This window comes from Peromyscus eremicus, chromosome 15, assembly GCF_949786415.1.
Source record: "Peromyscus eremicus chromosome 15, PerEre_H2_v1, whole genome shotgun sequence".
NCBI lineage: Eukaryota > Metazoa > Chordata > Mammalia > Rodentia > Cricetidae > Peromyscus > Peromyscus eremicus.
The window spans coordinates 41,171,962-41,196,481 of record NC_081431.1 but is presented as its reverse complement, the minus strand read 5'-3'; the positions used below and the strand labels follow the sequence as shown (position 1 = coordinate 41,196,481).

General features: G+C 40.8%; 1 protein-coding gene across 4 annotated transcripts in view; it reads right to left on the bottom strand.

The window, feature by feature from the left end:
• Dhx9 (DExH-box helicase 9) overlaps positions 1–20,458 on the bottom strand; it is a 37,974-nt gene extending 17,516 nt beyond the window's left edge. Inside the window, exons 1-12 of one of the 4 annotated variants that reach the window (XM_059280279.1) lie at positions 20,302–20,458; positions 16,261–16,394; positions 15,180–15,320; positions 10,110–10,227; positions 7,388–7,506; positions 6,774–6,922; positions 4,396–4,442; positions 1,940–2,076; positions 1,461–1,550; positions 1,199–1,360; positions 1,012–1,089; positions 385–576 (exon numbers count right to left, since the gene is read on the bottom strand). In XM_059280279.1, the coding sequence (XP_059136262.1) occupies positions 385–576; positions 1,012–1,089; positions 1,199–1,360; positions 1,461–1,550; positions 1,940–2,076; positions 4,396–4,442; positions 6,774–6,922; positions 7,388–7,506; positions 10,110–10,227; positions 15,180–15,320; positions 16,261–16,371 (1,344 nt within the window). In that variant the 5' untranslated portion in view covers positions 16,372–16,394; positions 20,302–20,458. Of the gene's footprint in view, positions 1–384; positions 577–1,011; positions 1,090–1,198; positions 1,361–1,460; positions 1,551–1,939; positions 2,077–4,395; positions 4,443–5,152; positions 5,264–6,773; positions 6,923–7,387; positions 7,507–10,109; positions 10,228–15,179; positions 15,321–16,260; positions 16,395–18,819; positions 18,937–20,301 lie in introns of those variants that run through there. The other 3 variants (XM_059280281.1, XM_059280280.1, XM_059280282.1) reach the window with 3 other exon arrangements.
• Between the last annotated feature and the right edge of the window lie 4,062 nt (positions 20,459–24,520).

The following is a 24,520-nucleotide window of genomic DNA, read 5'->3' as shown; positions in this document are numbered from 1 at the left end:
GGGGGTTCAGGTCTATAATTCCAGATATATGGGATTCAAGTTCAAGTACTGCTTAGGGTATAAAATGAGTTCAAAGCCAGTCCACAGTCAACTTTATGGAATCTTGCTGTAAATTTTATATATATAGATAGATAGAATTATAAACAGCCTTAAAAACATATATATACATGATAGGATTAAGTAGTTAGGGCATGTGCCTAGCATGTCAAGGTTCTAGGTTAAATTACCAGTGCTAAGAAAGAGAGCAGTGGGGAAGAGTGAGCGAGCGAGCGAGTGTGCGTTCGTGACTGTCTTAACATTATTGAAACCTTATTTGACTACAACAACAAAATAATCCTCCAGCCCAAACTGTTAATAGAACTCATACATTGGCTTGCTATTTACCTGAGTCACAACAATATTACATTCTGCTGCTCTGTCATTCTGGATAAAGTCATCCAAAATATACTGTGGAACCTGTGTGGTTTTACCACATCCAGTAGCCCCTCGGATTATCACAACTGAATTTTGACTAATGGCTTCCAGGATTTCAGGTTCAAATTTCTTCACAGGAAGCATCTCTCTCTCTTGCAACACCTGTTAGAAAAGTTAACACTTAGTAAAACTTCATCTGAATCATTTCCATAAGAAAGTACTGCTTTCTAACTGGTTTATTACTTGAAATTTTTCATAGAATAAAAACATTTATATCTCTAATAGAATCAATTCTAAAGAATCTAAAGAATCTGTCTTGTGGTCCCCTATTTCAGTCTTAGGTCTCTATAAACATTCTAAATGTATTTCTCACTTTGTTATTACTTGTAACACTTTTTAGATTTGCGGTAATATGTTCAAATAATTATCTAATACTGAAAACCAACCAAGTAGCACAACCCATATCTAGTTCCTAAATTAACAGCCACCACCATCAGAAGTAACTATGATTATTAATTTGGTACAAATCCACTATTCAATCTAACTACAATGTTCTGAAACACTAGACAATGTATAGTTAAAATCTTCACCACTTACACTCTGTAAATTATGATCCTGTTCCAGCTGGTATGTTAATTCATTCTTAAGGTCCATGCTTATTTGTTCTGTAGAAGCCTATTTTAAAAAAACAAAAACAAAACCATTTAAACAAAATCTATTTTACCCCGAACTAAGAAAGTATACGAAGGAGGAAACCCCAAAACTGATCTTGGAAACCACTTACATAAGCCAGGGGCCCTTCATCAATGTTGCTACTAGTCCAAGGATTCCAGTTGGATTGCGGGGGTGACCAAGGTACCACTCCCACTGCGTTCTGCCTCTGGGATGGTTCAAAATGAGCCAATTTTCCAATGTTGAGTATAACTGGCATAGAAGGATCAACAGGCTAATAAAAAAAAAAAAAGGCAAAATAAATAAATAAAGACACTTTTCTGAATAAAGACTTTAAAATAAGGTTAACTACAAAAAGCTGTATATATGCTTACTGGTGGCACAATTTCAAGATCTAGCTCTTGAACCACATTTTGCAGCTGATGCTCCAAATCTGGAGAGAGGAAAACTTTGTAAGGCTCCACCTACAAAAAAGGAGTGATACCAATCAATCAATACATGCATTAATAGAATTCAAAACTACTAATTTCACCAAAATATAGAGCTGTTAATAGGACTATTATAGACATAACAGACAATTCCTTTTTAGTCAGAATTTCTTTAATGATTCATTCATTGGATCTTACAGAGTACAGCATGTAAACTGCTTGATTTACTTGTAAACTGCTTGATTTACTAAGGCTGGGGCTCAGGATATAGCTCAGAAGTAAAACATTTGCCTGGTATTTAGAAGCCCTAACTTCCATTTCCATTATAATGACCCTGATCCCAACTCACTCCTCACTCAAACTATAAATTCAACTCCTTTAGGCAAATACTATGTTACTTACAGTGTTTATGCCTAAATACTTACTCTTTCTCCTTCTTTCTTCTTTGTAAGCCCAGAATAAGCTTCAATCACTCCAAGATGATAGAGTTGTCGGACAAGTGACAGGGCACATGACTGCGCTGCTAATTTCTTATTTGATCCATGTTCACGTGCAAAAATCCCTATAAGGATTACCAGACAGAAATGAGCTGCATAAAGAATCACCAGAAGCTAGACATTTAAGAACATCATAGGTCTTTCCATTCTATTCACTAACCAAATGCAATTAATTCAACAACCTAATAACTAATTCTTTTGTTAAAGCCTGGCACTTTATTATCATTATTACCACATCATTAAATTAGATTAAAAAACTATAAACTCAAAAACTTGACTAAAAAATTAAAATTGGGTATATAGTGGTCACTTAGATCCATCAAGAGATTTCCACTTAAGGAATTAAGACTTTACCTATGATCACAAGCTTCTCAGTATTACGTGAGCCCAAGACTCCTAAACTTTAGTATGAGAGGCGGACTGTGTTTTTATGCAAGACAGAGCTACATTAGAACTTGACCCAAAAAAGCAAAAGCAACCACTGACTGAGACTATAGGCTATGAAAATTTTCCATTTGCTAAATTTAAGCATGTGTTAAGTTGCAGAATTTAGAATTCATTACATACCAAGTATTTCAGGACATGCCTCTACATCTTCTGATCAAATAAACTGAACAATGTATGGTACAATCTATTTAAGGTAACAGTATGCCAGTAAAACAGGTAGTGATATTTCCTATCTTTCTATCCTAACACACTATAAGTCTTAAGAATACAGGCACCATCTCCGCCTTTCTATCACCTATGATAGATGAGTCTATTTCGTGTTTTCTCAGGGTCAATGGCTTTCTCATGGTTTCTGTTTGTTTTTGAGAGAGGGTCTCATGTAGTCATGGCATAGTCTCCAACATTCTATGTAGCACAGGGTAACTTTTAACCATTTTTGTTGTTTTAAGACAGGGTCTCATGTAGCCCTGAATGGCTACACTGTAGGACAGGCAGGCCTTAAATCCAAAGTGTTGGGTTAAAGAACAGGTTCCCTATACCCTGGACACACTTCCCTGATAGTCCTTCCTCATCTCCCAGTGTTAGGCCTATGCCACCTTACCTAGCTTATGTTGTACTTAGGATCAACCCCAGACCCAAAAATGTATGCAAACACTATATCACCTAAGCTACAAGCCCAGACCTTACACTTCTTTAAATTTTGTTTTCGGGTTTGTTTTGTACAAGACATTTAATTTTGGGCCACTGAATCATTATCACTGAGACCCAGAAGAAAAAGACCATGTTTTGCACAGGACACAGATGGTTACCATCCCAGGAACTTGGTTCATGGTAGGCAAGCACCTCAGGCAACAGTTGTTTTGAGGTGGAGCGGACTGAAGCCATTACCCTGTATAATAAGTAACCAATCTACCAACTAATTTATTTCCTAAATCCACAAATTTACCTATTCATTTGACTATACTTAATCTTTGGTATTTTGTTGTTTTAAAAATAAGGTTTCACTCTGTAACCTATACAGAACTGGAACTTACAGGCTATCCCCCTTCTACCTAACAATCCACACAGGGAATACAGGTTCCACCATCATGTCTAACTTTGACTACACGTGGCTTTCAAATGCAATAGTTACCTTTATGCTTTGAATGCTATTAATCAAACCTTGGTTAAATTTCATTTCTCTATTTTAAACTTGAACTTTTAAGTATCCTTCATGATTTGACCATTAAAATATTACATTATCTTCTTTTGCATATGTGGTTTGGGAGATTACACCTGTGCTGAACTTCAGTAATATTCTAAAATTCTAATATTGTAGGTACTATGGGACCTGAAACTTGCCATTTCAAATAGGTTTCTTTGGCATATTTCAAGATGACTATTCCAGTAACTGTTAACTCTGAAAGGCTTCCATTTTTATAGGAAACCTCTATAAAGGCAATCTACATCAGTTAAGGAAACAGACAAATACAATAAGCAGGCTTGTTTTGTGCCTAGCAAAGACCTTTCGTAGGCCTGAGACTGGAGTTTCACATCTAGACCAGTTAGTTTACCTCAGGTGGCCATATCTGTGTGATTTCATGTAGTTATCCACTTCATGCTATACCCTGTGCACCTCCTTCCCTCAACTTTACCTAAACTGATAAACACCTTCCCTCCTAGAATCATAACTCTTCCTTAACTGTATGAGACTAAACATCTAGCTCTCACTTTAGTGTACAGTGTCTGTAACTACCACAATCTCATGTGTTACTCCATCTCTTACTCTTATCCATTAATTAATGATCCAATTTTTCAATATAATAGGCTAAAAGTATCTTCAAGGAAAATTTTATTATTTCTCTAGAGTGTATGTTCTACCAAAGTAGCTCAAGCCTTCAATGTGAAAATATCTTCTCTGCAAAAACCTTAAGAGTAATTTAAAAGCGACTACTTACTTCTGCCCAGCTGCTTGATATATATGGTCATTTCTGCAATAAAGCTCCTGTAACAACATATACAAACAAGGTTAGGAATTTATCATTATAAGTTACTAACTTCAATTATCTCCCTAGTCAGGGAGGTTTCCAACTGCATTCAACAAAAATTATAGCAAAACCCATTCTCAACATTTATTTCTGTCCAATCCTAGAACAAAAAGTATATAAACTGCAAATACATATGACATTAGTTATAAACAGCTGATGGCTTTCTTTCATGAAAAGAAAATGTTATGGTTTTAGATTATTATAGATTTACTTATGTTTATTCCAAGGTTAGTCTGAATATGAGAATGCAATCAATGAAAGAAAATTTTGTTTAGCTTGGAGCTAAGAAAAACACCAAACTTCAAATTATCTATATACCAGTAACAACCAGTTAGGGCAAGTTTATACATGCAATCACTATATACCAGTAGCTCCTGTGGCAGAGTCCTGATTTATATATAGCTGGAAGAAGTCCTTGGTAACAAAAACAAAAATTTAGCCTACTTTTAGAGATTTAAACCAGGGCCTAGAGAACAAAAGTCATTTTTCACATTATAGCTAAAGATGCTAGAGGGTTCTAAGGAGTGAATTTAGGTTTTTAGCAAATGTATGCTGGTTCTTCACTGCTCGTACATTCAAACTTGACTTTGTGCTGCGAATAAAAGGTTAGGTGAAGCTTAAGGGAAAAAAATGTTAGTCTCCTTCCTAAACTTCTTTGTCAACTGACCTTCAGGCACAAGGGCTTCAAGGGGTCAAAGGCCACTGGCTTTCAGGGGAACAACATCCACCCTTTCATTAATGACACCGATGACAGTATGTTTCTCAGCCAGGCTTAAAGTCAGCACTCAATCTCATTCTCCTCCACCTAGGGGGGAACAGCAACACCAGAAATCAGTTTACAATAGTTTCCCATGTGATTGCTTAGTTCAGCCTAAGCATCAGCACATGTGTATATGAACACAGACCTCTGGTGTTGCTGTCTGTTATGCCTTTCAATAAAGGACATACAGGAGCAATGTGTCCCAGCTCCAACTGTCTGCCTCTTACATTGTCTTGTCCTGAATTCTTTGCTTCTTTACATCAGAAATCAGTAAGATACTGACATCAAGGTAATTTTTTTTGGCAGCAACTCAATGAGTTTTAGACACAATGAGGTATATAATAATAATAGTTACAATAATAATAATGATAAGACATTATTATTATTGATGCTGGGAATTTGAACTCTAGGCCTCACGCAAGCTATGCTGCCGTTCCACCTGAGCTCTATCACCAGCCTTTCCAATTATTATTACGAAAAACTACCAAGAGCTGCCAAATCCAATAAAGTATAGACAAACTTTAAAGAAAATAGTTTTTCTTTTTATGGCCTGTTTTGTTTTTTAATCTGACACCAAATGGAGAAAATAGTTAACCATTTCACTGTGTCTATAGCACTGGAGAATTCAGGACTGAACAAAGCAGTAGGAAGCAGGAGGAGCCATGCTCTGGATCATTTTGAGTATCCAGTCAATTTTTTTTTTGTTGTTTTGTTTTGGGTAATGATTATTTTAGGGTTGCAACTTGCACCCAAGGGAGAACACTTTGATTTAAGAAAAATGTTTTAAATTTATTTTGGATAATTTAATTTGTATAAGGATAGCAAATCGAATCATCAAGATGTTTTCCAGAACCACTTTCCTTTCTCTTCCAATAAAAATATAGTGCCTCCCTGAAGAATCTAATCTGTATGAGCCTTCCTGGGAGTAATAAGTACTACACCCTGGAATGCTCTTAGGAAGAACATCAAGCAGGCTGAGAAACATACGGTCACATATCTTCCCTTACATTCAGTTTTATAAACTTAACAGGAAAAAAAGCATTCTAATTTAAGTCACACAAAAAAAAACTTCGCGATCCTTCAACTTCATGGTACTCAAGAAACAGGATTCTTAAAAGAGCTGCCAACATCAAACTGAAGTCAAATTTGGATATAGAGGTAATACAATCTACTTGTAAGACAACAAAGCATATATCAGAACCATTTAAGTATTAAAGTTATCTCCAATGAAACTACCTTATGTCAACTAGCAACAAACCACCAGTGGATGCTACCTTTGCCCTCAGCCAAATGAAAAATCTTAGAAGTCCAGCAACAGCGTTCTACAGGACTTCTTACACAATAGCATTACATTCTCAAGTGAAAAATATGGTAACTACAAGTCCATAATTCTTATATATATTTATCTTTTCACAATTCACTGCTGATACAAATAAACTGGGTAACATTTGGTTAACACATAAATAGCCAAACAACCTTAACTTTTTTTTTTTTTTTTTTAACAAGGAAAATAGTGAAACAAGCAAACCTGTTGTGGTCGGGACCCACTTGGGTGTACTTATATTCTCCTTGGATCTTTTCTTTCTGGAAATACTGGTTCAGACGAGCCTTAGCATTTTCCAATGTCCAGTTTCCATGAAGCCCAGCATTTAAATCCACCTCTTCTGACTCTAGAGTCTGTGGAATCAATTCTGATTTAATTTGGCTGCACTACTTATCCGTACTTAAGTCACAATAACAACAGATAACTTTTTTTTTCCAATACAAAAGCCAGGTTTTGTTTTTGTAATAAGATCCACGGCCTTTAGCATGGCTAGATAAGTACTTTAATCACTCAACTATCCAAAGCCCTTGTTTTGAGATAAGATATCCCTATGTTCTAAGAACTCTGGAGTCCAGGCTGGCCTTGAACTTGTCATTCTCCTGCCCCTTACTTCCTATTGCTGGGACTACAAGCATGTATCATCACTTCAGGATAGAGCTAGAAACTAGTAAAAATGACCACTGGATTGAAGGCCAGCTTGGGATTCAATAGACTGTCCCAACAATCACTATGCTATCAATTTGTGCAGATAATCAACCCTGCTATGAATTATATCCCAAATTCTATTTTCAAGGATGTGACACATGTCAGAGCCTTACCGCTTGCACTTCTTGCTCCTCCTTTCTTGAGTAGTAATCCTTCAAATTGGCTCCTCGGTCCCAGGTGGGTCCAGGAGAACCATAGCCAGATGAAGACTCAACTCCAGAATTATTTTCTGCTAAAGAAATAATTGATCTTTTAACTAATCAAGTTGGAAAAAAAGTTTTGTTTTTTTTTTTTTTTTTTTTTTTTGGTTTTTCGAGACAGGGTTTCTCTGTGTAGCTTTGCGCCTTTCCTGGAACTCGCTTTGGAGACCAGGCTGGCCTTGAACTCACAGAGATCCGCCTGGCTCTGCCTCCCGAGTGCTGGGATTAAAGGCGTGCGCCACCACCGCCCGGCTGGAAAAAAGTATTTTAAAGAATGTCCCTAATGAAAACTTGACATGTTTTCAGTAATGTGAAAGGGAACCTGAAAATAATCAGGATTAACTTGAAAATTATTTTAAGTAACTGACAATCCAGTCTGTTTCTTTCTTGGTTGTCTGTCTGTGCATGTGGAAACGAGAAAGTATCATCTCTAAGAAACAGTAAAGGAAGCTATCTGATGGTTACTGTTAAGTGTCAACTTGACTCAATCTCTGGCAGTATGGTCTTTTAGAGATTGTCTTGGTTAAGTTAAGGAGAATAGACAAAACTGCCTGCACACTGAGTCCTCCATTCCTTGGACCATAGAAAGAGAAAACAGAATTAAGGAACAGCATACATTCACTGCACTCTGCTTTTTGCAAGGTGACCAGTTTAAGCTCCTTCCACCTTGAAGTCTGTCAGGATGGACTGTGAACCAGAATAAACCCTTTCTGCCTTGAGCTGCTTTCATCTGGGTATTTTTTTCCTCACAGCAACAGTAAAGTACATAAGGCAGCTTGGCCTACTTGCCCAAGGGACCCATCTGTCTCTGCCCATCATGGTCACTAGTGGATTTAGAACATAAATCCTCACACATGGTTGTCTCTCTGTCCTTGGCACTAATATGCATTTTTAATGCAGACTCATTTTAGCAGTTTTTACATGTGGAACAACAAACTAAGAATAAAACTTTCCAGACAGGCACAAGCTTATATTAGATACTGAAAATGTTTTGTCCTGTCTATTTACTTGTGTATACACACACACACACACACACACACACACACACACACACAAACACACCAGAAATGGTGGGGGAAAGGTCTATGTCTCTATTATGTAGCTGTGGCTGTACTAGAACTTGCTATGCAGACCAGGATACCTTGAAAGCAGATTCACTTGCCTCTGCCTCTCAAGTGCCGGAATTAAATGTTATGTGCCACGTCACCATGCCTGGCCCCAAATACCTTTTTTTTTGTTTTGTTTTGTTTTGTTTTTAGAGACAAGGTTTCTCTGTGTAGCTCTGTGCCTCTTCTGCATCTCATTCTGTAGACCAGGCTGGCCTTGAACTCACAAAGATCCGCCTGGCTCTGTCTCCAGAGTGCTAGAATTAAAGGCGTGAGCCATCACTGCCTGGCAATAATACCTTCTTTAAGGAAAACCTTCTATGGAGATGTTGGGGATGAAGCTCAGTTTAAAACTTCTTCCTCCAAATTGCAATCTGATTAAAAACAAATCCCAAACCTAATAAAGATTCTGAAAAGTAAGTTAATCCCAGGACTATTGATGGAATAAGTAGCCCTGAGTTTTGACTCTACCAATTACCAGAGTAGGGTGCTAGAGAGATGACTGAGCAGTTAAGAGCGTTACTCTTGTAAAACTTACATTTGATACCCAGTACCCACTTGGAGGCTCACTTTAATTCGTTTGGGGAAGAGTGCCCTCTTGTGATCTCCACAGGTACTGCTAGCACACTGTGCAGACATACACATGCAGGCCAACACATGAAATCTTAAATGACAGGTTACTGTAGAACATTTTGTTCAATTTTTACTCCACAAAACAATGGGGTAAGTCATTATAATTTGTGTAAAAATAAACCACTATTTGTGAGAAACCTGGTCAAAATCCTATTCTACTCTTAGTATTCCAAATAAAAACTTCACCTGTATGTTCAACTGAGCACAACTAAAATCCACAAAGCAAACAATTGTGTTACAGGTAGGAATAAGCAAATAAAAGGTAGGTGAGTATCAAACTCAGTTGCGGAATAATATATGCAAAGCCCTAGAGCCTGACTCACAGCCACATAAACAAAACGCAATTCATAAAATTCTTTGTTTTATTCTATACTAAATTCTTTTTTTGCCAATTGATTAAAGGTGCATGCCTTTAATCCTCTCAATGATCTTGAGTTCAAAGCCAGCCTGGTGTACACAATGTTCCACGCCAGCCAGAGCTACATAGTGTAACCTATCTCTGGAAAAAAAAAAAAAATTTGTTTGGAAGGCTGGAGAGATGTCTCAGGGATTAAGAGTGTTACTTTTGCAGAAAATCCAGGTTCAGTTCCCAGCTTGTGAGTACAAGGTGGCTTACAACTACCTCTATCTATAGTTTCGAAGGTCCAAAAGTCTTTTCTGGCCTCTAGGGGCACTAGGCACACAAGTGCACAAACATACTTGCAGGCATAAAACTTCTAAACATAAAAACTTTAAAAACCAACCAACCAACCAACCAAGCCTAAAACAGTGGTTGCTTGAGTGGTCTTACCTAGCTGACATGCTTATTGATTTTTCTAGACACATGACAAGGTGAGATGATGACCAAGCATAATGGTGTTATTCTCAGTCAAATGCAGACCACTCAAGTCTCTTACCTGCTGCTTTGAGAGCCAGATGTGGGGGAAGTGGCCCTCCCATGGGTGCTGGTGCACCTTCTCCAGTACTTGCTGTGCTATCAGATGTGTCCGTAAGTATGGGTGGGGGTGGTACAATCTACAAGAGGAAAAGTTAAAGCTGTCAGTGCCCATTTGTTTCCAGGACTACTGAAAAGATGCCCATATAGTAAACATCTTCCCCAACAATTTTTTTCCCTTATCTTTGGTTTGAGACAGTTTCATGTAAGTTAGGATGATACTGGCTCAACAGATTGGGAAACAAGAGCCATTTCAAATGTATATATCACACTGCCTACTACGTTGCAGGTATCCTTGTACCACATGTAATTAGAAATTCCATGTATTTTTTTCAACATCTATAACATTGGTAGACTAAACTGCAAATTTGCTAAGTATGATAAAATTTCAAACTAGAGCTTCTTTCATTCCCTTGTGCAGAGAAGACAGAACCAGGGCCTTGAGCATCTTAGCTTTAATGTGGTGTTTTATCCTAAGTCCTCAATAAGAGTTAATGAACTATCCTCCTCTGTTAAAAAAAAAATTGCCTGGTCTACAGAGCAAGCTCCAGGAAAGGTGCAAAGTGTAGATCCTACAAATTTTACTTTCCATAATAGATGACCTGGTGTTGTCTTGAACCTCAACCTATCTAAAATTATGAACGGGCTTTCAGTTTTTTCTCTGGCTCAGCTCAAAATTGCAGAAAACTCATGCTGTTTTTTGTATTATTTATAATGGCATGAAGCCATTACACCCAGAAATAACTTTTTTTTTCAAGACAGGGTTTCTCTGTCTAGTTTTCATCAGTAATAACTTTTTAAAACCTGTGCTGGGTATGGAATCTATCTAGGGGTCTTGCACATGTTAAGACATTCTACCACTGTGCTCTTTATCTCTATCAACTAGGGTCTAGCCAGGGAAGTCTTGAAATTCTGAAAAATCAACCATGGTTTGTAAATAAGTCTGAATTGTTTTTAACCTTTAAAAATTTATTTTTAACTAGGTGTATGTGTGTGCATGTAAAGTGTGGATGTCCTTACAAGGCCAGAGGTATCAGATTCACCTGGAGCTGGTTATAGGAGGTTGTAACTCACCACATTGGATACTGGAACCAAAACTGGCTAAACTATTCCTCCAGTGTTTAGTTTTTGCTATACTAGATGAGAGACCACTTTTATAAAGTTATTTTTATTTCTGATTTTGCAATTTGTGTTTTTTTTTTTGTTTTTTGTTTTTTTTAAAGATTTTGAGACAGTGTTTCTCTGTGCAGCTCTGGCTGTACTGGAAGTCACACTGTAGACCAGGTTTGTCCCAGCTCAGAGATCTGCCTGCCTCCTCCTCCAATGCTAGGATTAATTCTCATTTTTTTTTCAATTTTGTGTTACAAGAATACCCTCATACTTAAGCTTTCTTAGGTAGTAGCTCATACCACATCCCATCACTTGGACACTAGACAACAGACAATCAAGAACTCAAGGCCAGTCTGGACAATCTGCGAATTCTAGATCACCTGGGAAAGTGAGACTTGTCTCAAAGGAACAAAATAAGAAAGGAGCTGGATGCTTATTGCAGAGGGTGAGCTAGTGTAGTGAGGCAGTGCTGGAGAGCTCACCCTGCTGTTGAGGACAAGGGAGAACTGTTGGGCTGACCAACCCAGCAACCACCCAGGCCCAGATCCATGGCCATGAGTTGGATCCACCCCAACTTTTGGAGGAACCAGTCCTACAGACCCTAAATTACAGGATCTCCATGACACAGAACAAAAGGACATCTTAGGAGTACCAGTGAGGGCCCAGTATTGATAGTGTAGCAGAAACCAGAGGCCTCAAACCAGACCAATAACTCATTTGCAATGAACACTTGCAAATAAAGATGTACTGGCTAAAGGGTATACTGTGACTGTCACACTACAGCTTCCACAATCAGATTTTTTTCTCTTATCTTTTAAATTTACTTTTTTTTAAAAAAAAAAAAATCTTGAGGGGAGGGTGTAAGGGCAGTGAGCAGATGCAAAGGGACAGGGAGATGACTGGGATTGAGATGCATCATGTGAGAAACTCACAAAGAATCAGAAAGTTAAAGAAAGCAAGTAGCTGGGAATAGTGGTGTATGTGCTTAACTCCAGCAGCGGGGAGGAAGAGGCAAATTTTTGCGGGATATATATTAAGACACTATCTTTGGGGAAAAAAAAGTAAGTAATTTTCTGGTGCCAAGTACAGTAAATAAAGCATTCCTTCAATCAGGGGATAGCTGTAAATTTGAAGCCATCATGACTTAGAAGTTAGGACAGCAAAGGCTAGTAAGACTGTCTCAAAAAAAAAAGTTGTGGTGGTATTTTACTTGTACTGAAATGTGATTTTAATTATATGTTAATAAATAAAGTTGCCTGGGGGTCAGAGTTTTAGAGCCATAGCAAGTGCGTGGCGGTGATGGCGCACGCCTTTAAGGACCTGGAGGGCGGTACATACAGGCAGTGACAAGGCAGTCACGTGTTTAGTTTACAACCAATGAGAAGGCAGAACAGCTAGACTATAAAAAGGCATACACACAGGAAGTAGGCCCCTTTTTTTCGAAGAGCTCTCTTGGCTGAAGCAGGAAGGGTAAGGCTCTTAGTTCTGACCTCTTGGCTTTCTTCTCTGAATCGGCTCTGTGTTTCTTATTTAATAAGAAGGTTGGTTACATCTACATTAAGTGCTGGGCATGATAGCACACACCTTTCGTTCCAGCACTCAGAAAGCAAGAGGCAAGTGGATTTCTGAGTTCTAGGGCAGCCTGGTCTACATCATGAGTTCCGGGATAACGAGAGCTATAAGGTACATAGTGAGACCTTGTCTAAAAAATAAACAAAAGCTCATATAATGACAGAAGTATTTAATATTAAAATGAAAAAATAACTGTTCCTCTGAAGACTCCATTACGGGCAAGGTCCATGATATTAGGATTACTCATTCATGGCAATTTTTGTACCTGAGCTAAGTGCTGGAATGAGCCATCCATTAATAAAGGTAATTTAGAGTTTTCACTTAAGAGTCAAGCATTCAAATTTCTAAATGTTTATATAGTTATTGCATATTATACCTTTTTTTGGTGACAGTCTTACTATATATACTATGCAAGTCAATTGGGAGCTTGAACATCAATAAGATTACAGGTATGTCCCAATACCCCTGGATGAATTTGTTATTTTTAAGACAGGATGTTATAAAATAGCCTACATGTCCTGAAACTTGCCATGTAGCCCAGATCTTGCCTCCAGTCTTATAAGTGCCAAGACCATACACTTTCACCATCAAGTTCAGCTAATGTTTCCATGTTTTAACTAATTGAGAAATAAAGCTTTCTTAACAGTCTTAGAAACTGGGACACACACTTTTAATCCAGCACTTCTTGGGGGGGGGGGGTTCAGACAGTTTCTCTATTTAGTTGTGGTGTCTGTTCTGGATTTCACTCTGTAGACCAGGATGGCCTGGAACTCAAGAGATCTGCCTGTGCTGGGATTAAAGGCGTGAGCCACCGCTGCCTGGCTCAATCCCAGCACTTTTGAGATAGTGGCAGATAGAGCTTTGTGGGTTAAAGGCCAGCCTGGTCTTTATAGTTAAAAGAGGCCAGAAAGAACTACATACTAAGACCCTGTCTAAAATGTCAAAAAACAATTCAGAGCACCTAAAATACACAATGTTAAGAGGCCAATGAAACGATTTGGGAGATATTTACTAGCAAGTCTAATGATGTTTGATCCCTGGACCCCACATAGTGGAGGAAAAGTGACTCCACAGGTTTGTCTTGGGACCTTGTAGACAGACACACACACACACACACACACACACACACACACACACACACACACACACGTATGGCGGGGTGTTGTACTCTTACAATTAAAATAACCATGGTATCAAAACAAAAAAGGAGCTGTGTGTGGCAGCACAATCCTGTAACTCCCCAGATTCTGTAGCTTCTTTTATTAGTTCCAGGATGGCCAGATAAACAGTAAGAACAAGATATTCCACCACTTGACTTCTCTCTACTATTAAGTATCAAAAGAATTTCTGAAACCCAACATAGTCTAGGTATTTCCATATTTCACTTAAAGCATTATTGTTTGGGCTGGAGAGATGGCTCAGAGGTTAAGAGCACCAACTGCTCTTCCAGAGATCCTGAGTTCAATTCCCAGCCCCCACATGGTGGCTCACAACCATCTGTAATGAGATCTGGTGCCCTCTTCTGTATACATAATAAACAAACCTTTAAAAAAAAATTATTGTTTGGGGAACCAGGTACCATGTTCTTTAGGGTTCTTTAGGGAAAGGGAAAAGCCTTTTCTCATCTCTTTCAATACAAACTTAACTATCCTGCCCCCCAAATCTCACTACCTGAGATTAGCAATACCATGGGATAAGAAATGAGAGGTAGCTGGGTGCAGTGGCACACTCCTTTAATCACTTGGTGGGGAGTGCAGGTGGATCTGTGTGAGTTGAAGGCCAGCCTGGTCTACATAGTTGAGTTACAGGACAGCCAGGGCTATAGAGATCCTGCCTGGAAAAAAAACTAAAAAGGGAGGATGGAAGGGAGGTGGCAATGAGGTTGACACCTAGATAAACAAAAGCTCAATGGTGCTGAAAATACCCAGTTTTTGAGACAGAAACTAATTTTCTGTACCCATCCTACTAAGCATCATAGCTTAGTTAACACAATACACTGTAAGTACTGGCTGTTTATACTCTTCTGGGGCATGTTTGACTGGCTGTGTTTCTAACAGTGCTTATTGCTTGCCTGGATAAATGTCAAAATTCACAATTCAAGGTATGGTTTTTACTGAGTGTGTATCAGTTCTATACCATTTTAGATAGAACAAATTCAACATGTGTTCAAATTTCTAAAACTCAGTGCATTTTTTGTATAATCACTGTATTCTTTCATATGATGCCCCTACACACAGTATATTTGTGACACTTACCTTGTAAATCTGCCTTGTGTTAATTTGAACCCAAGGATACAAAGGCAAAAGCAAACATTATAAAGATAGCTCAGTTCGTGGCCATAGATACTTACCCCAACAGCTGGAACTTCTTCACTCTTTACTTCATTTATTCGTACCAAATAGTTAACAAAGTCTCTGGCAGCATTGCTCTGTGCATCTTTTTTATTGGTGGAATTGCCCATACCAGCATAATTAAACCCTTCTACTCGAACCTTTAGGATTAAAGCGGGGGAAAGTTTAATTAAAGCTGGGTAATTCTAGGATTTAATAAATTCATTAAATGGTCCCTTAAAATAAATCATGAACAGCTATTTTAAACATACTCTAAATGCAACGTACAGCACACCCATGCAACATTGGATTATTTTACTAAAAACATGGAATTGTATTGTTGACTGATATGCTGATCCAACAGTATCAATTTAAGTGGCTCAGATTCCCACAATCAAGTATTTTAGGACTGGGTTTCTAAGCTCGGTGGGATAGTGCTTTGCCTAGCTAGCATCACAGGCCAGGACTAAATGTCATTCCATCACAATCAAAAAGTGCTCCCTACACAGCAAAATGACTCAGCAAGGGCACTTGCCTCCAATGTGATGACCTGAGTTGGAGCCTTCAGAACTGGGTACAGCAAGAAAAACAGATGGACTCCCACAAGTTGCCCTGACTTTTGATAAGCTTGTATTCACATACAATCATGTAACATAATAATGATTTTATAATAACTCAGAGAAAAGCTCTCTAATTTTAATACTTCGCTTCTCTAAATGAGTTAGAGAAGCCAGGCATGGCATACACCTTTAATCTCAGCACTTGGGAGGCGGATAACTAAGAGTCTGAAGCCAGCCTGATCTATTTATTGAGTTCCAGGTCAGCCAGAGATCTAGAAGTTAAACTGTTCTCCCCACTCCCAAAAAAGAAAAGTTGGTAAAACTACAAGGACTTATCTTCTAACTTACTAGCACCAGTTTTGGAAGCATCAGAATAATTATTCCAGCACACTATTTTAAAATAATGCTCTTGAAATGATAAACTGAACAGTCAGGTCAAAATACTCTTCCCTAACCTGCAACAGCTTAGCCTTTCCAAACAAAACATTCCTTTAACTTCCCAAATGAATGAAGTATATAAATAAATTGTATTCTGTAGTACCTCACACATGAATTTCTGTCTGTTTTTGTTTCCTACTGCTCTAATTTCATAGGCTGGGGTCATCTTCCTTTTGCCACACCAGGCATACAGAAAATTTTTAATGTCACCCATGATTCAGGTGTCTTCTTCACACCTAGAAAACAAGTTAAAAACATTATGATAGCAAAACCTCAAAGTAGATACATGAACTACTAATCTAGGCTAAGAATAAGATATCCTATCACAATACTATTGAACTTACTTAGTAAGAAATTTTAGTATATTAGGAAGCCTATGGCATGTGGTTTATTAAAAAAAAAAGCTGTATGAGTTACACACATTATCCTACAATGATTATCACTGTGGGCTGATTTTTAACTTCAAACATTTTATGCAATGTCCTCCATTCTACATTGAGTATCTTACATATTCCTCTCAGCAGTGAAAAACATGGCATATTCTATTACTTTCTTTTTCAGAGGAATTTTAAGTAAAAATGGGCTAAAGATAGATGGCTCAGTGGTTGGGAACACTTGCTACTCTAAAGATGACATAGGTTCAGTCACTTGGTGACCGGTGATCATCTCTGGCTTTAGTTCCAGGGAATCTAACCTCTGCTGGCACCTATACCTAGAATCCAAGTGGTACACAAACAGGCAGAACACTCATAAACACAAAATAATAATTCACATTTTTATAAGGAAAAATAAGTAAAAGTTCTATGTCACTCGTGGTGAAAGCCTAAATTCAAACCCAAATTCACCATACTAAGTAAGAAATAGCACCACACACACTCACACACATACACACTAAAAGCCAGGTGTGGTGGCTCATGCATAACCTTAGCACCCAGTAAGCTTCAGTTGGAAGATGACTATGAACAAAGGCTTGCCTGAGGCTACATAAAGATAGACTCTCAGCTAACTAACAAAACAAAAATACAGAAATAATGAACAATCTGCATATAAATCCAATGGTTTAGTCTCATTCTGAAAGCACAGGATGCCTACATTAATGAATCCAAATAAATTAAGCCTTCATTTTGACATGTAGCCTAGGCTAACCTTAACTTCCATAAAAATGAGTCAAAGTTTTTTTTCCTAAATGCATACTAAAATTGGAGGCCGGCTGGTCTGAGTCAAAGGTCACCCTGATTTACATACCAGTTCCAGGCCACCCAAGATTACATAGTGAGACCACATCAAAAACAAAAACACAAAAGAAAAAACTCTTGGAGCTGGAGAGATGGCTTAGTGGTTTTAGACCATTTGTTTCTCTTGCAAAGGACCCAGCATACACAGGTACCTTACAACTATTCATAACTAGTTCCAAGGGACCCAAAGCCCTCTTCTGGCAAATGGTATATACATACATACCAGCAAAATGTTCTTGTATATAAAAAATAAAACCAAATTTAGAATAAGGGAAAGGAGATTACTACAGTAGGCTGCAAGAAGACACCTACAATAAATTAAAAATTTTAACCAAAATCTACACCCACCAAATATAACCCTAATATAAACTTAATAATCTGATTTTGTAGCCAGTTGAACTTTGATCAACCATTTGGTAAAGCAAACAGCATGCCCTGATAATAGAAACTCAGAAAGTTTAAGAAAAAAAAAGTCCTTTTCCAAGGCTGGGTGTGGTGGTGGCTCATGCTTTTAATCTAAGAACATGGTGGACAGAGGCTGGCAGATCTCTTGACTTCAAGGCCAGCCTGGTCTACATAATACATTCCAGGACAGCCACCTGGGATACAGTTTAGTCAGATCCAGTATCAAACAAAATACACAGCAGTTCCTCTCCAAGGTCCTTGGTGTGATTAAGCAGTGGCTTTGAGGTAGGGCCTTCCATTCAAAGCAGAGGCTTATCCTCAGAAGGGATCTTTAGACCCAATGACCCTCTACAAACTAGTCAAGACTTTACACAGCAGCTTCATTCCACCACTTATTACTGTTACTTCATCAGACACAGGAGACCAATTCACTACCCCACAAAACCTGTAAAACCATTAGACAAGGTCTTATGTACCTCAAGCTAGCCTTACTTTCCTGCCTCTACCTCCCATGTGCTGGGACTGTAAACTCATACTTTATGTGATTATCTCAGAAGAGTGTGGTAGTGCATGCCTTTAATCAGTCTGGTCTACATGAAGGTCAAGGCCAGCCAGGGATATACAGTGAGATCCTAGTTAAAGGCCAGCTTGGCCTACAGTGAGTGCCAGGATAGCCAGGGCTACAGAGAAACTTTTTTTTTGGGGGGGGGGGGAGATAAAAAATTTACAGGCAGTGAGAACCCTGTCTCAAAAAAAAATTAAAAATTGATACTTTTGGACAGCAATGTCAAAACAACAGATGCCCACCCATATACTTCTGTCCTTTAAAGTGTACTGGGCTGTGATAGCACACACCTTTAATCCCAGCACTCAGGAGGCAGAGTCGAGGCCAACCTGGTCTACAAAGTTAGTTAGTTCCAGGAGAGGCTCCAAAGCTACACAGAGAAACTCTGTCTCGGGAAAACAAAAACAAAAAAGAAATTTTAAAAATAAAAGGCCCAAGAAGGCACTGTGGTACACACCCATAATTCCAGCCCTTGGAAGGCAGAGGCAGGATAATCCTATCAAAGACACAAAGCAATGTAAATGTACACAGTAAATGAGTTAGCATAAAACACGGGGTCTATCAAATTCCTTTATCCCTAGGAAACCCATTTCATTCCAAAATATTCATGCTAATTAAGTCCCCTTTAGGCTCCAAATTTTGTCCAAGGAAAATACTAACATTCCAATCTACACACTAACTTGGCGTCTCAGTAAGAATTTTAAATTTCCCGAAGTGTATTTATTCCAACCCCATACATAAATTCCCGCACCCAATTAATGGTACCAAGCAATCCAATTTCACAATTTGGACATTCTAATCCGATCCCCAAAGATCTTTCATGTCTATTTTTTGTATCCTTAAATGTGTGTTGATATTATCCTTAAAGGCTTATGAACTAGTTAATCCTTAAACTGTATCCTGTATTGTTTTGTTTTCCTTTAATTACTCTGAACAGAGGGAACTTAAGGTAAAGTCAGAAAGAACTCCCAGGAGAGTGCGGAGTCCCCTAGAAATTACCCACAGTTCCCTTTATATACTAGAAAACCTTAGTTTTCTAGAAATACTTATCCCCTGACGAGTCTAGATGGATGTCAACATTTCAATCATCCCATATCCAACCCTGATCCACAAGGTTGTTTTGCCTCCAAAATGTCTCCGATATCACTCGTTTCTCTCCAGCTCCTCTATCATTCTGCCACCACTACCCGGAGTACTGCAATATTCCGAAATACTTTTTTCATTCTTGCGAGCCTAAAACCGAATCTCCTGCGCCACCCCTCACTCACGTCACGTGGCCTGACCTCTTTCCCACTCCAGATCAGTCTACGGCCTTAGGCCTAACAAGTCCCTCTGCATCTTTGGAGAGGACACACTCCACACGCCCCCAAAGCCACCCCCTCAGCCTCCGAGGCGCCAACCCTCGCGGCCGTTATCTCGAGGAGGGCGATCCCGTTGCACGGTGTAATTCCGCCATCCCTTCTTACTAAATCATGCATACGTTTTCCTACCGCCCGCTCCTCGACTCGCCCCACCCATGCTCGGCAACCTGTGCCGAGCAGGAGGAACTGAACTGCTCGGCACCCATGTGTGTCGAAGCGGCGGGGCTCCCACGGGGCCCCGGATGAGTGACTCGAGGGCCGCCGGCGCCGTGTGGCGTCGAGCCGCAACCGCTCCGGGCGACTCTGGGTTACCGACCGCCATGGCCTGACAGGCCGAAGGAGGAAAGCGGCCAACCCGAGCGGGGAAGACCGCGGCCTAGGGGCCGGGGCCACCGGCGTAGTCGCCGCCGCGGCCCGTAATCCGGGCACCCGCCGCGCCGCCCCTCCCCCACCCGCCCGCCCGCCTGCGCCTCACAACAAAGCCACGGCAGAGCCTCGGAGGCCGGCGTCGGCCCCGCGGGCCCACCTCCCCCCCCCCGGGCCCGCCTCGGAGCCGCGACGCTGCTTCCCTTACCCTCCTCCTCCGCTTCTCCGTGCCCGAAAGCACAACCTCCTCAGGCGAGTTCGCGGCGCCGACCTCCCACACGAACGGCGAAGGGACGCACCTCAACCCGCATGGAAGCAGCGGCGAAATGGCTCCGACCGCGGCACCGAGGAGGCGGAGTCAGCGGCCCACGCCTGCGCAGAAGGCCCGCGCCCGGGCCGGCCCGCCCCAGAAGGGGCGGGGCCGCGGCCACTTCCGGGCGCCAAACCCTCAGGGGCGCGCGCGAGCTCCGCGGGCCTCGGCCTGCAGTTTCCTGTCAGGCGCCGAGGGCCTTGGTTTCAGGAAGTGGGAGTCCTGCAGCTTTTCTCTTTGTGGAGCGAGCTGGCCTGCGGCTTAGTGCCGTCTCCCTGCCTCAGCCTTCCCGGTGCAGAATTTACAGGCCTGCCACCACGCCCGGCGGATTTCCTTTTTGATGTTTTTTTTTTTCTTACATACGGGCGGTGTGGCAGGATTAATCCTGTCAGAGGTTTTTCAGAATAGCCATTTTAAAATATGCCCAAGTATTTCCGGGTGCCACGAGTACGTTAAAATACAAAGTCCAAAATATTTTACTTCACCAAAATGCTGCCGGGCAATGCACGGCATGGTGGCTTTTCGCCTTTTCCTGGAACTCACTCTATAACCCAGGCTGGCCTCGAACTCACAGAGATCCGCCTGCCTCTGCCTCCCGAGTGCTGGGATTTAAGGCGTGCGCCACCACCGCCCGGCAGGCTTTCCTATGTCTTTGTAACATCTTTTCACAGGAGGTATAACACTTGGCCCAAGTACAGATTACCACAGTTGGTAGTCACCTGGGAGATTCATCTGTACAAAAAAAAAACTCCCAGGCTGTAGAGATGGCTCAGAGGTTAAGAGCACTGACTGCTCTTCCAGAGGTCCTGAGTTCAATTCCCTGCAACCACATGGTGGCTCACAACCATCTGTAATGAGATCTGGTGCCCTCTTCTGTATACATAATAAATAAATCTTTAAAAAAAAAAAAAAAAAAAAAAAAGGAAGAAAGAAGCCTGGCTTGTTGCCAAGGGAGGTGGCACATGCCTTTAATCCCATCATAGTGACATCCAGTCTCCCACAAAAAAGAAAACCCTCGCTCAAGATGCATCCTCTCCGCTCAACTTCCCGATTATCTCTCCTCTAGAATTCCTATCCCTTTGTTTAGCTTCAAGGGTGAAGCCTCCTTTGTGTTTAATACTCGTGTGAGGCGCTTGTGGTTTTGAGGTGCTCAGGAGTAACCCAAGGTTACCCTACCACTAAACTACATCTCAAATCCAACATCCCCACCCTGTTTATCTGTTTATTGTTAGTTTATGCTAAGCTAGCATACCTCAGGCCCTGGATTCCATCTCCACCCATGTAAACAAAATGATTGAAACCTCAAAAGGAGTATGCTTAAAGCTTCCTAGGCCGGGGAGTGGATGCAGCTCTCGACTGGCATGCTTGCCTGGTGCGCAGAGGCAGTGGACTCAAACTCCAGCACTGAGACACAGCACTGGAAAGCTCCCTGGGCTTACTTTCCCCAGTCTATGTGAAGGACCTGTCTCACATGGTGTCCTACATTCTAAAGGGCCCTTCTTCCTCTCAGCTCAAATGAATTTGTTTCAAGATAAAATGCAAATATTGACCCCAGGAGATCCCACTTCCAGATTTTCCAAAACCAGCAGGGGCCCGGAGAAAAAGACTTGACCATTGAAAAGGTTTCCTACCTATTGTCTCACTGTGACCTTTCAGTGACCTTCCCACCCTTGAGTTTATCCCAAGAAAAAGATTTGAGACAGAAAAATTTCTCCAGGGACAGCCTATTTTCTCCCCCTAATTTCTCTCTCTCTCCTTTTTTTTTTGTTTGTTTGGTTGGTTTTTGGTAGAAAAGAGAGCAGTATGAACCTTTGATCAGTTGGAGTGCTCCTTTGGAGAGCCCTGAGTTCCAATTCTAGCATCATAAAAAGCCAGTCATGGTGGCTCTGGTCTGTAATCCCAACATTAAGGAAACTGAAGCAAGAAGATCAGGAGTTCAAGGTCATCATCTTCAGTAAATAGCAAGAGTTTGAGGCCATCCTTGTAACAGGGCCCCAGACCTTAGCACAACTGACTCCATGATGGAAGTACCATTTGGGTTGTCAAACTCAGCATGTAGACAGCACCACCTGCCAAAACTAAAGCAAAGGTCCAGTCCACCCAACTCCATAGTTCTGGGAAAGTCTCTAAATGTAGACTTTTTGTCTTCTGTAGTTCTGCTTCTGACTAACTGTTCTTGTTAACTGAAGTATGTTAACCCAGAACATGGATTTTGTGCTTAAAATTTCACCCTGAGAAAGGCTCAGGATGTTGCATGAATCCTAAATGGCCTTATAATAAAAACCCAGAGCCAGATATTGGGGTAAATGCTGAAAGATCAGAGGAAACAAACCACAGCCACTTTTTTTTTTTTTTTTTTTTTTTTTGGTTTTTCGAGACAGGGTTTCTCTATGTAGCTTTGCGCCTTTCCTGGAACTCACTTGGTAGCCCAGGCTGGCCTCGAACTCACAGAAATTCACCTGGCTCTGCCTCCCAAGTGCTGGGATTAAAGGCGTGCGCCACCACCGCCCGGCCCACAGCCACTTCTTACCTCACCAACTCCTCAGCGGAAAAGAGAAGACCCCTTCTCTGCGAATCCTCAGATTGAATGCTCCTGAGTCCTCAATCGGTAGGCCTCGTTCCTGTCTCCTAGCGCCTTATATGCTTTTCTCTGCCCAATCACATCACTTCCTGTGTGAACCTTCCTAGTGCTGGAATTAAAGGCGTGTGATTCCTAAGTACTGGAATTAAAGATGTGTGATCCCAGCCGGGTGGTGGTGGTGGTGGTGGTGGTGGTGGTGGCGCACGCCTTTAATCCTAGCACTTAGGAGGCAGAACCAGGTGGATCTTTGTGAGTTCGAGGCCAGCCTGGTCTACAGAGCGAGATCCAGGAAAGGCGCAAAGCTACACAGAGAAACCCTGTCTCGAAAAACCAAAAAAAAAAAAAGATATGTGATCCCATAGTGCTGGGATTAAAGGTGGGTGCCACCACTGCATGACTGTTTCTCTTTTAAACTGGATTAATTTCGTGTAGTCCAGGGTAGCTTTGAACTCACAGAGATCCAGCCGGATTTCTGCCTCCCAAATGGTGCATTGGCCAAGAAGTGCTGTGGGATATCTTTCTGTATATGTGAATATGTGTTGCTCTTCTTGGCTAATAAATAAGCTGCTTTGTTTGGCCTATGGCAAGGCAGCTTAGAGGCAGGCAGGAAATCCAAGCAGAGATACAGAGAGAAGAAGGGCAGAGTAGGGGGAGACACCAGCCCGCCACCTAAGGAACAACAAAATGCCAGCAGGCCAGTAACGCCATGGCCATGTGGCAACATATAGATTAATAGAAATGGGTTAATTTAAGATGAAAGAGCTAGCTAGCAAGAAACCTGAGCCATAGGCCAAACAGTTTATAATTAATATTAAGCCTCAGAGTAATTATTTTATATAAGTGGCTGTGGGACTGCGAGTGAGAGAGATTCTTCCAGACCTTGGAGTGAGGTGGGACCAAGAAACTTCCAGCTACACAGGGCTACACTAGGATCCTGAAAACCCAGGCTTTAAACTCCAGCACATCCATACTCCCCAAAAGCCAGGCCCAGTACAGCAAGCCTATAATCCCAGCTATTTGGGAGATGGAGGCAGGAAGATTGCAAGTTCAAGGCCTGCCTTGGCTACAGCATGAGTGAGTTCAAAGCCAACCAACGGGGGCAACTTACTTTGAGACTCCATCTCAAACTAAAATGAAAAGAGGTTAACACTACAGCCCTGTGGGAGAGCGCTTAGTCAGCAAATAGGAGGGCTGTGTTCAATCCCCAGTGCTTAAACATTACAAAAAAAAAAAAAAAAGATAGGTGATAGATAGATAGATAGATATAGATAGATAGATAGATAGAGGATAGATGGATAGATAGATGATAGATAGGTAGATGGATGGATGGTGGATAGATAGATGATAGGTAGATGGATGGATGATGGATAGATAGACTAGATTAGATAGATTTTAGAGAGAGAGAGATAGTGAACCTGGACTGAGAACTGTTGGGTTACAGATGTTCTGGCTGCTGTTCTCTCCCTAAAATCAGGCCTTTCCCCTAAATTCTCATATTTTCTCTCTCTCTTCTCTTATCCTCTTGTGCTGCAGCCTTGAG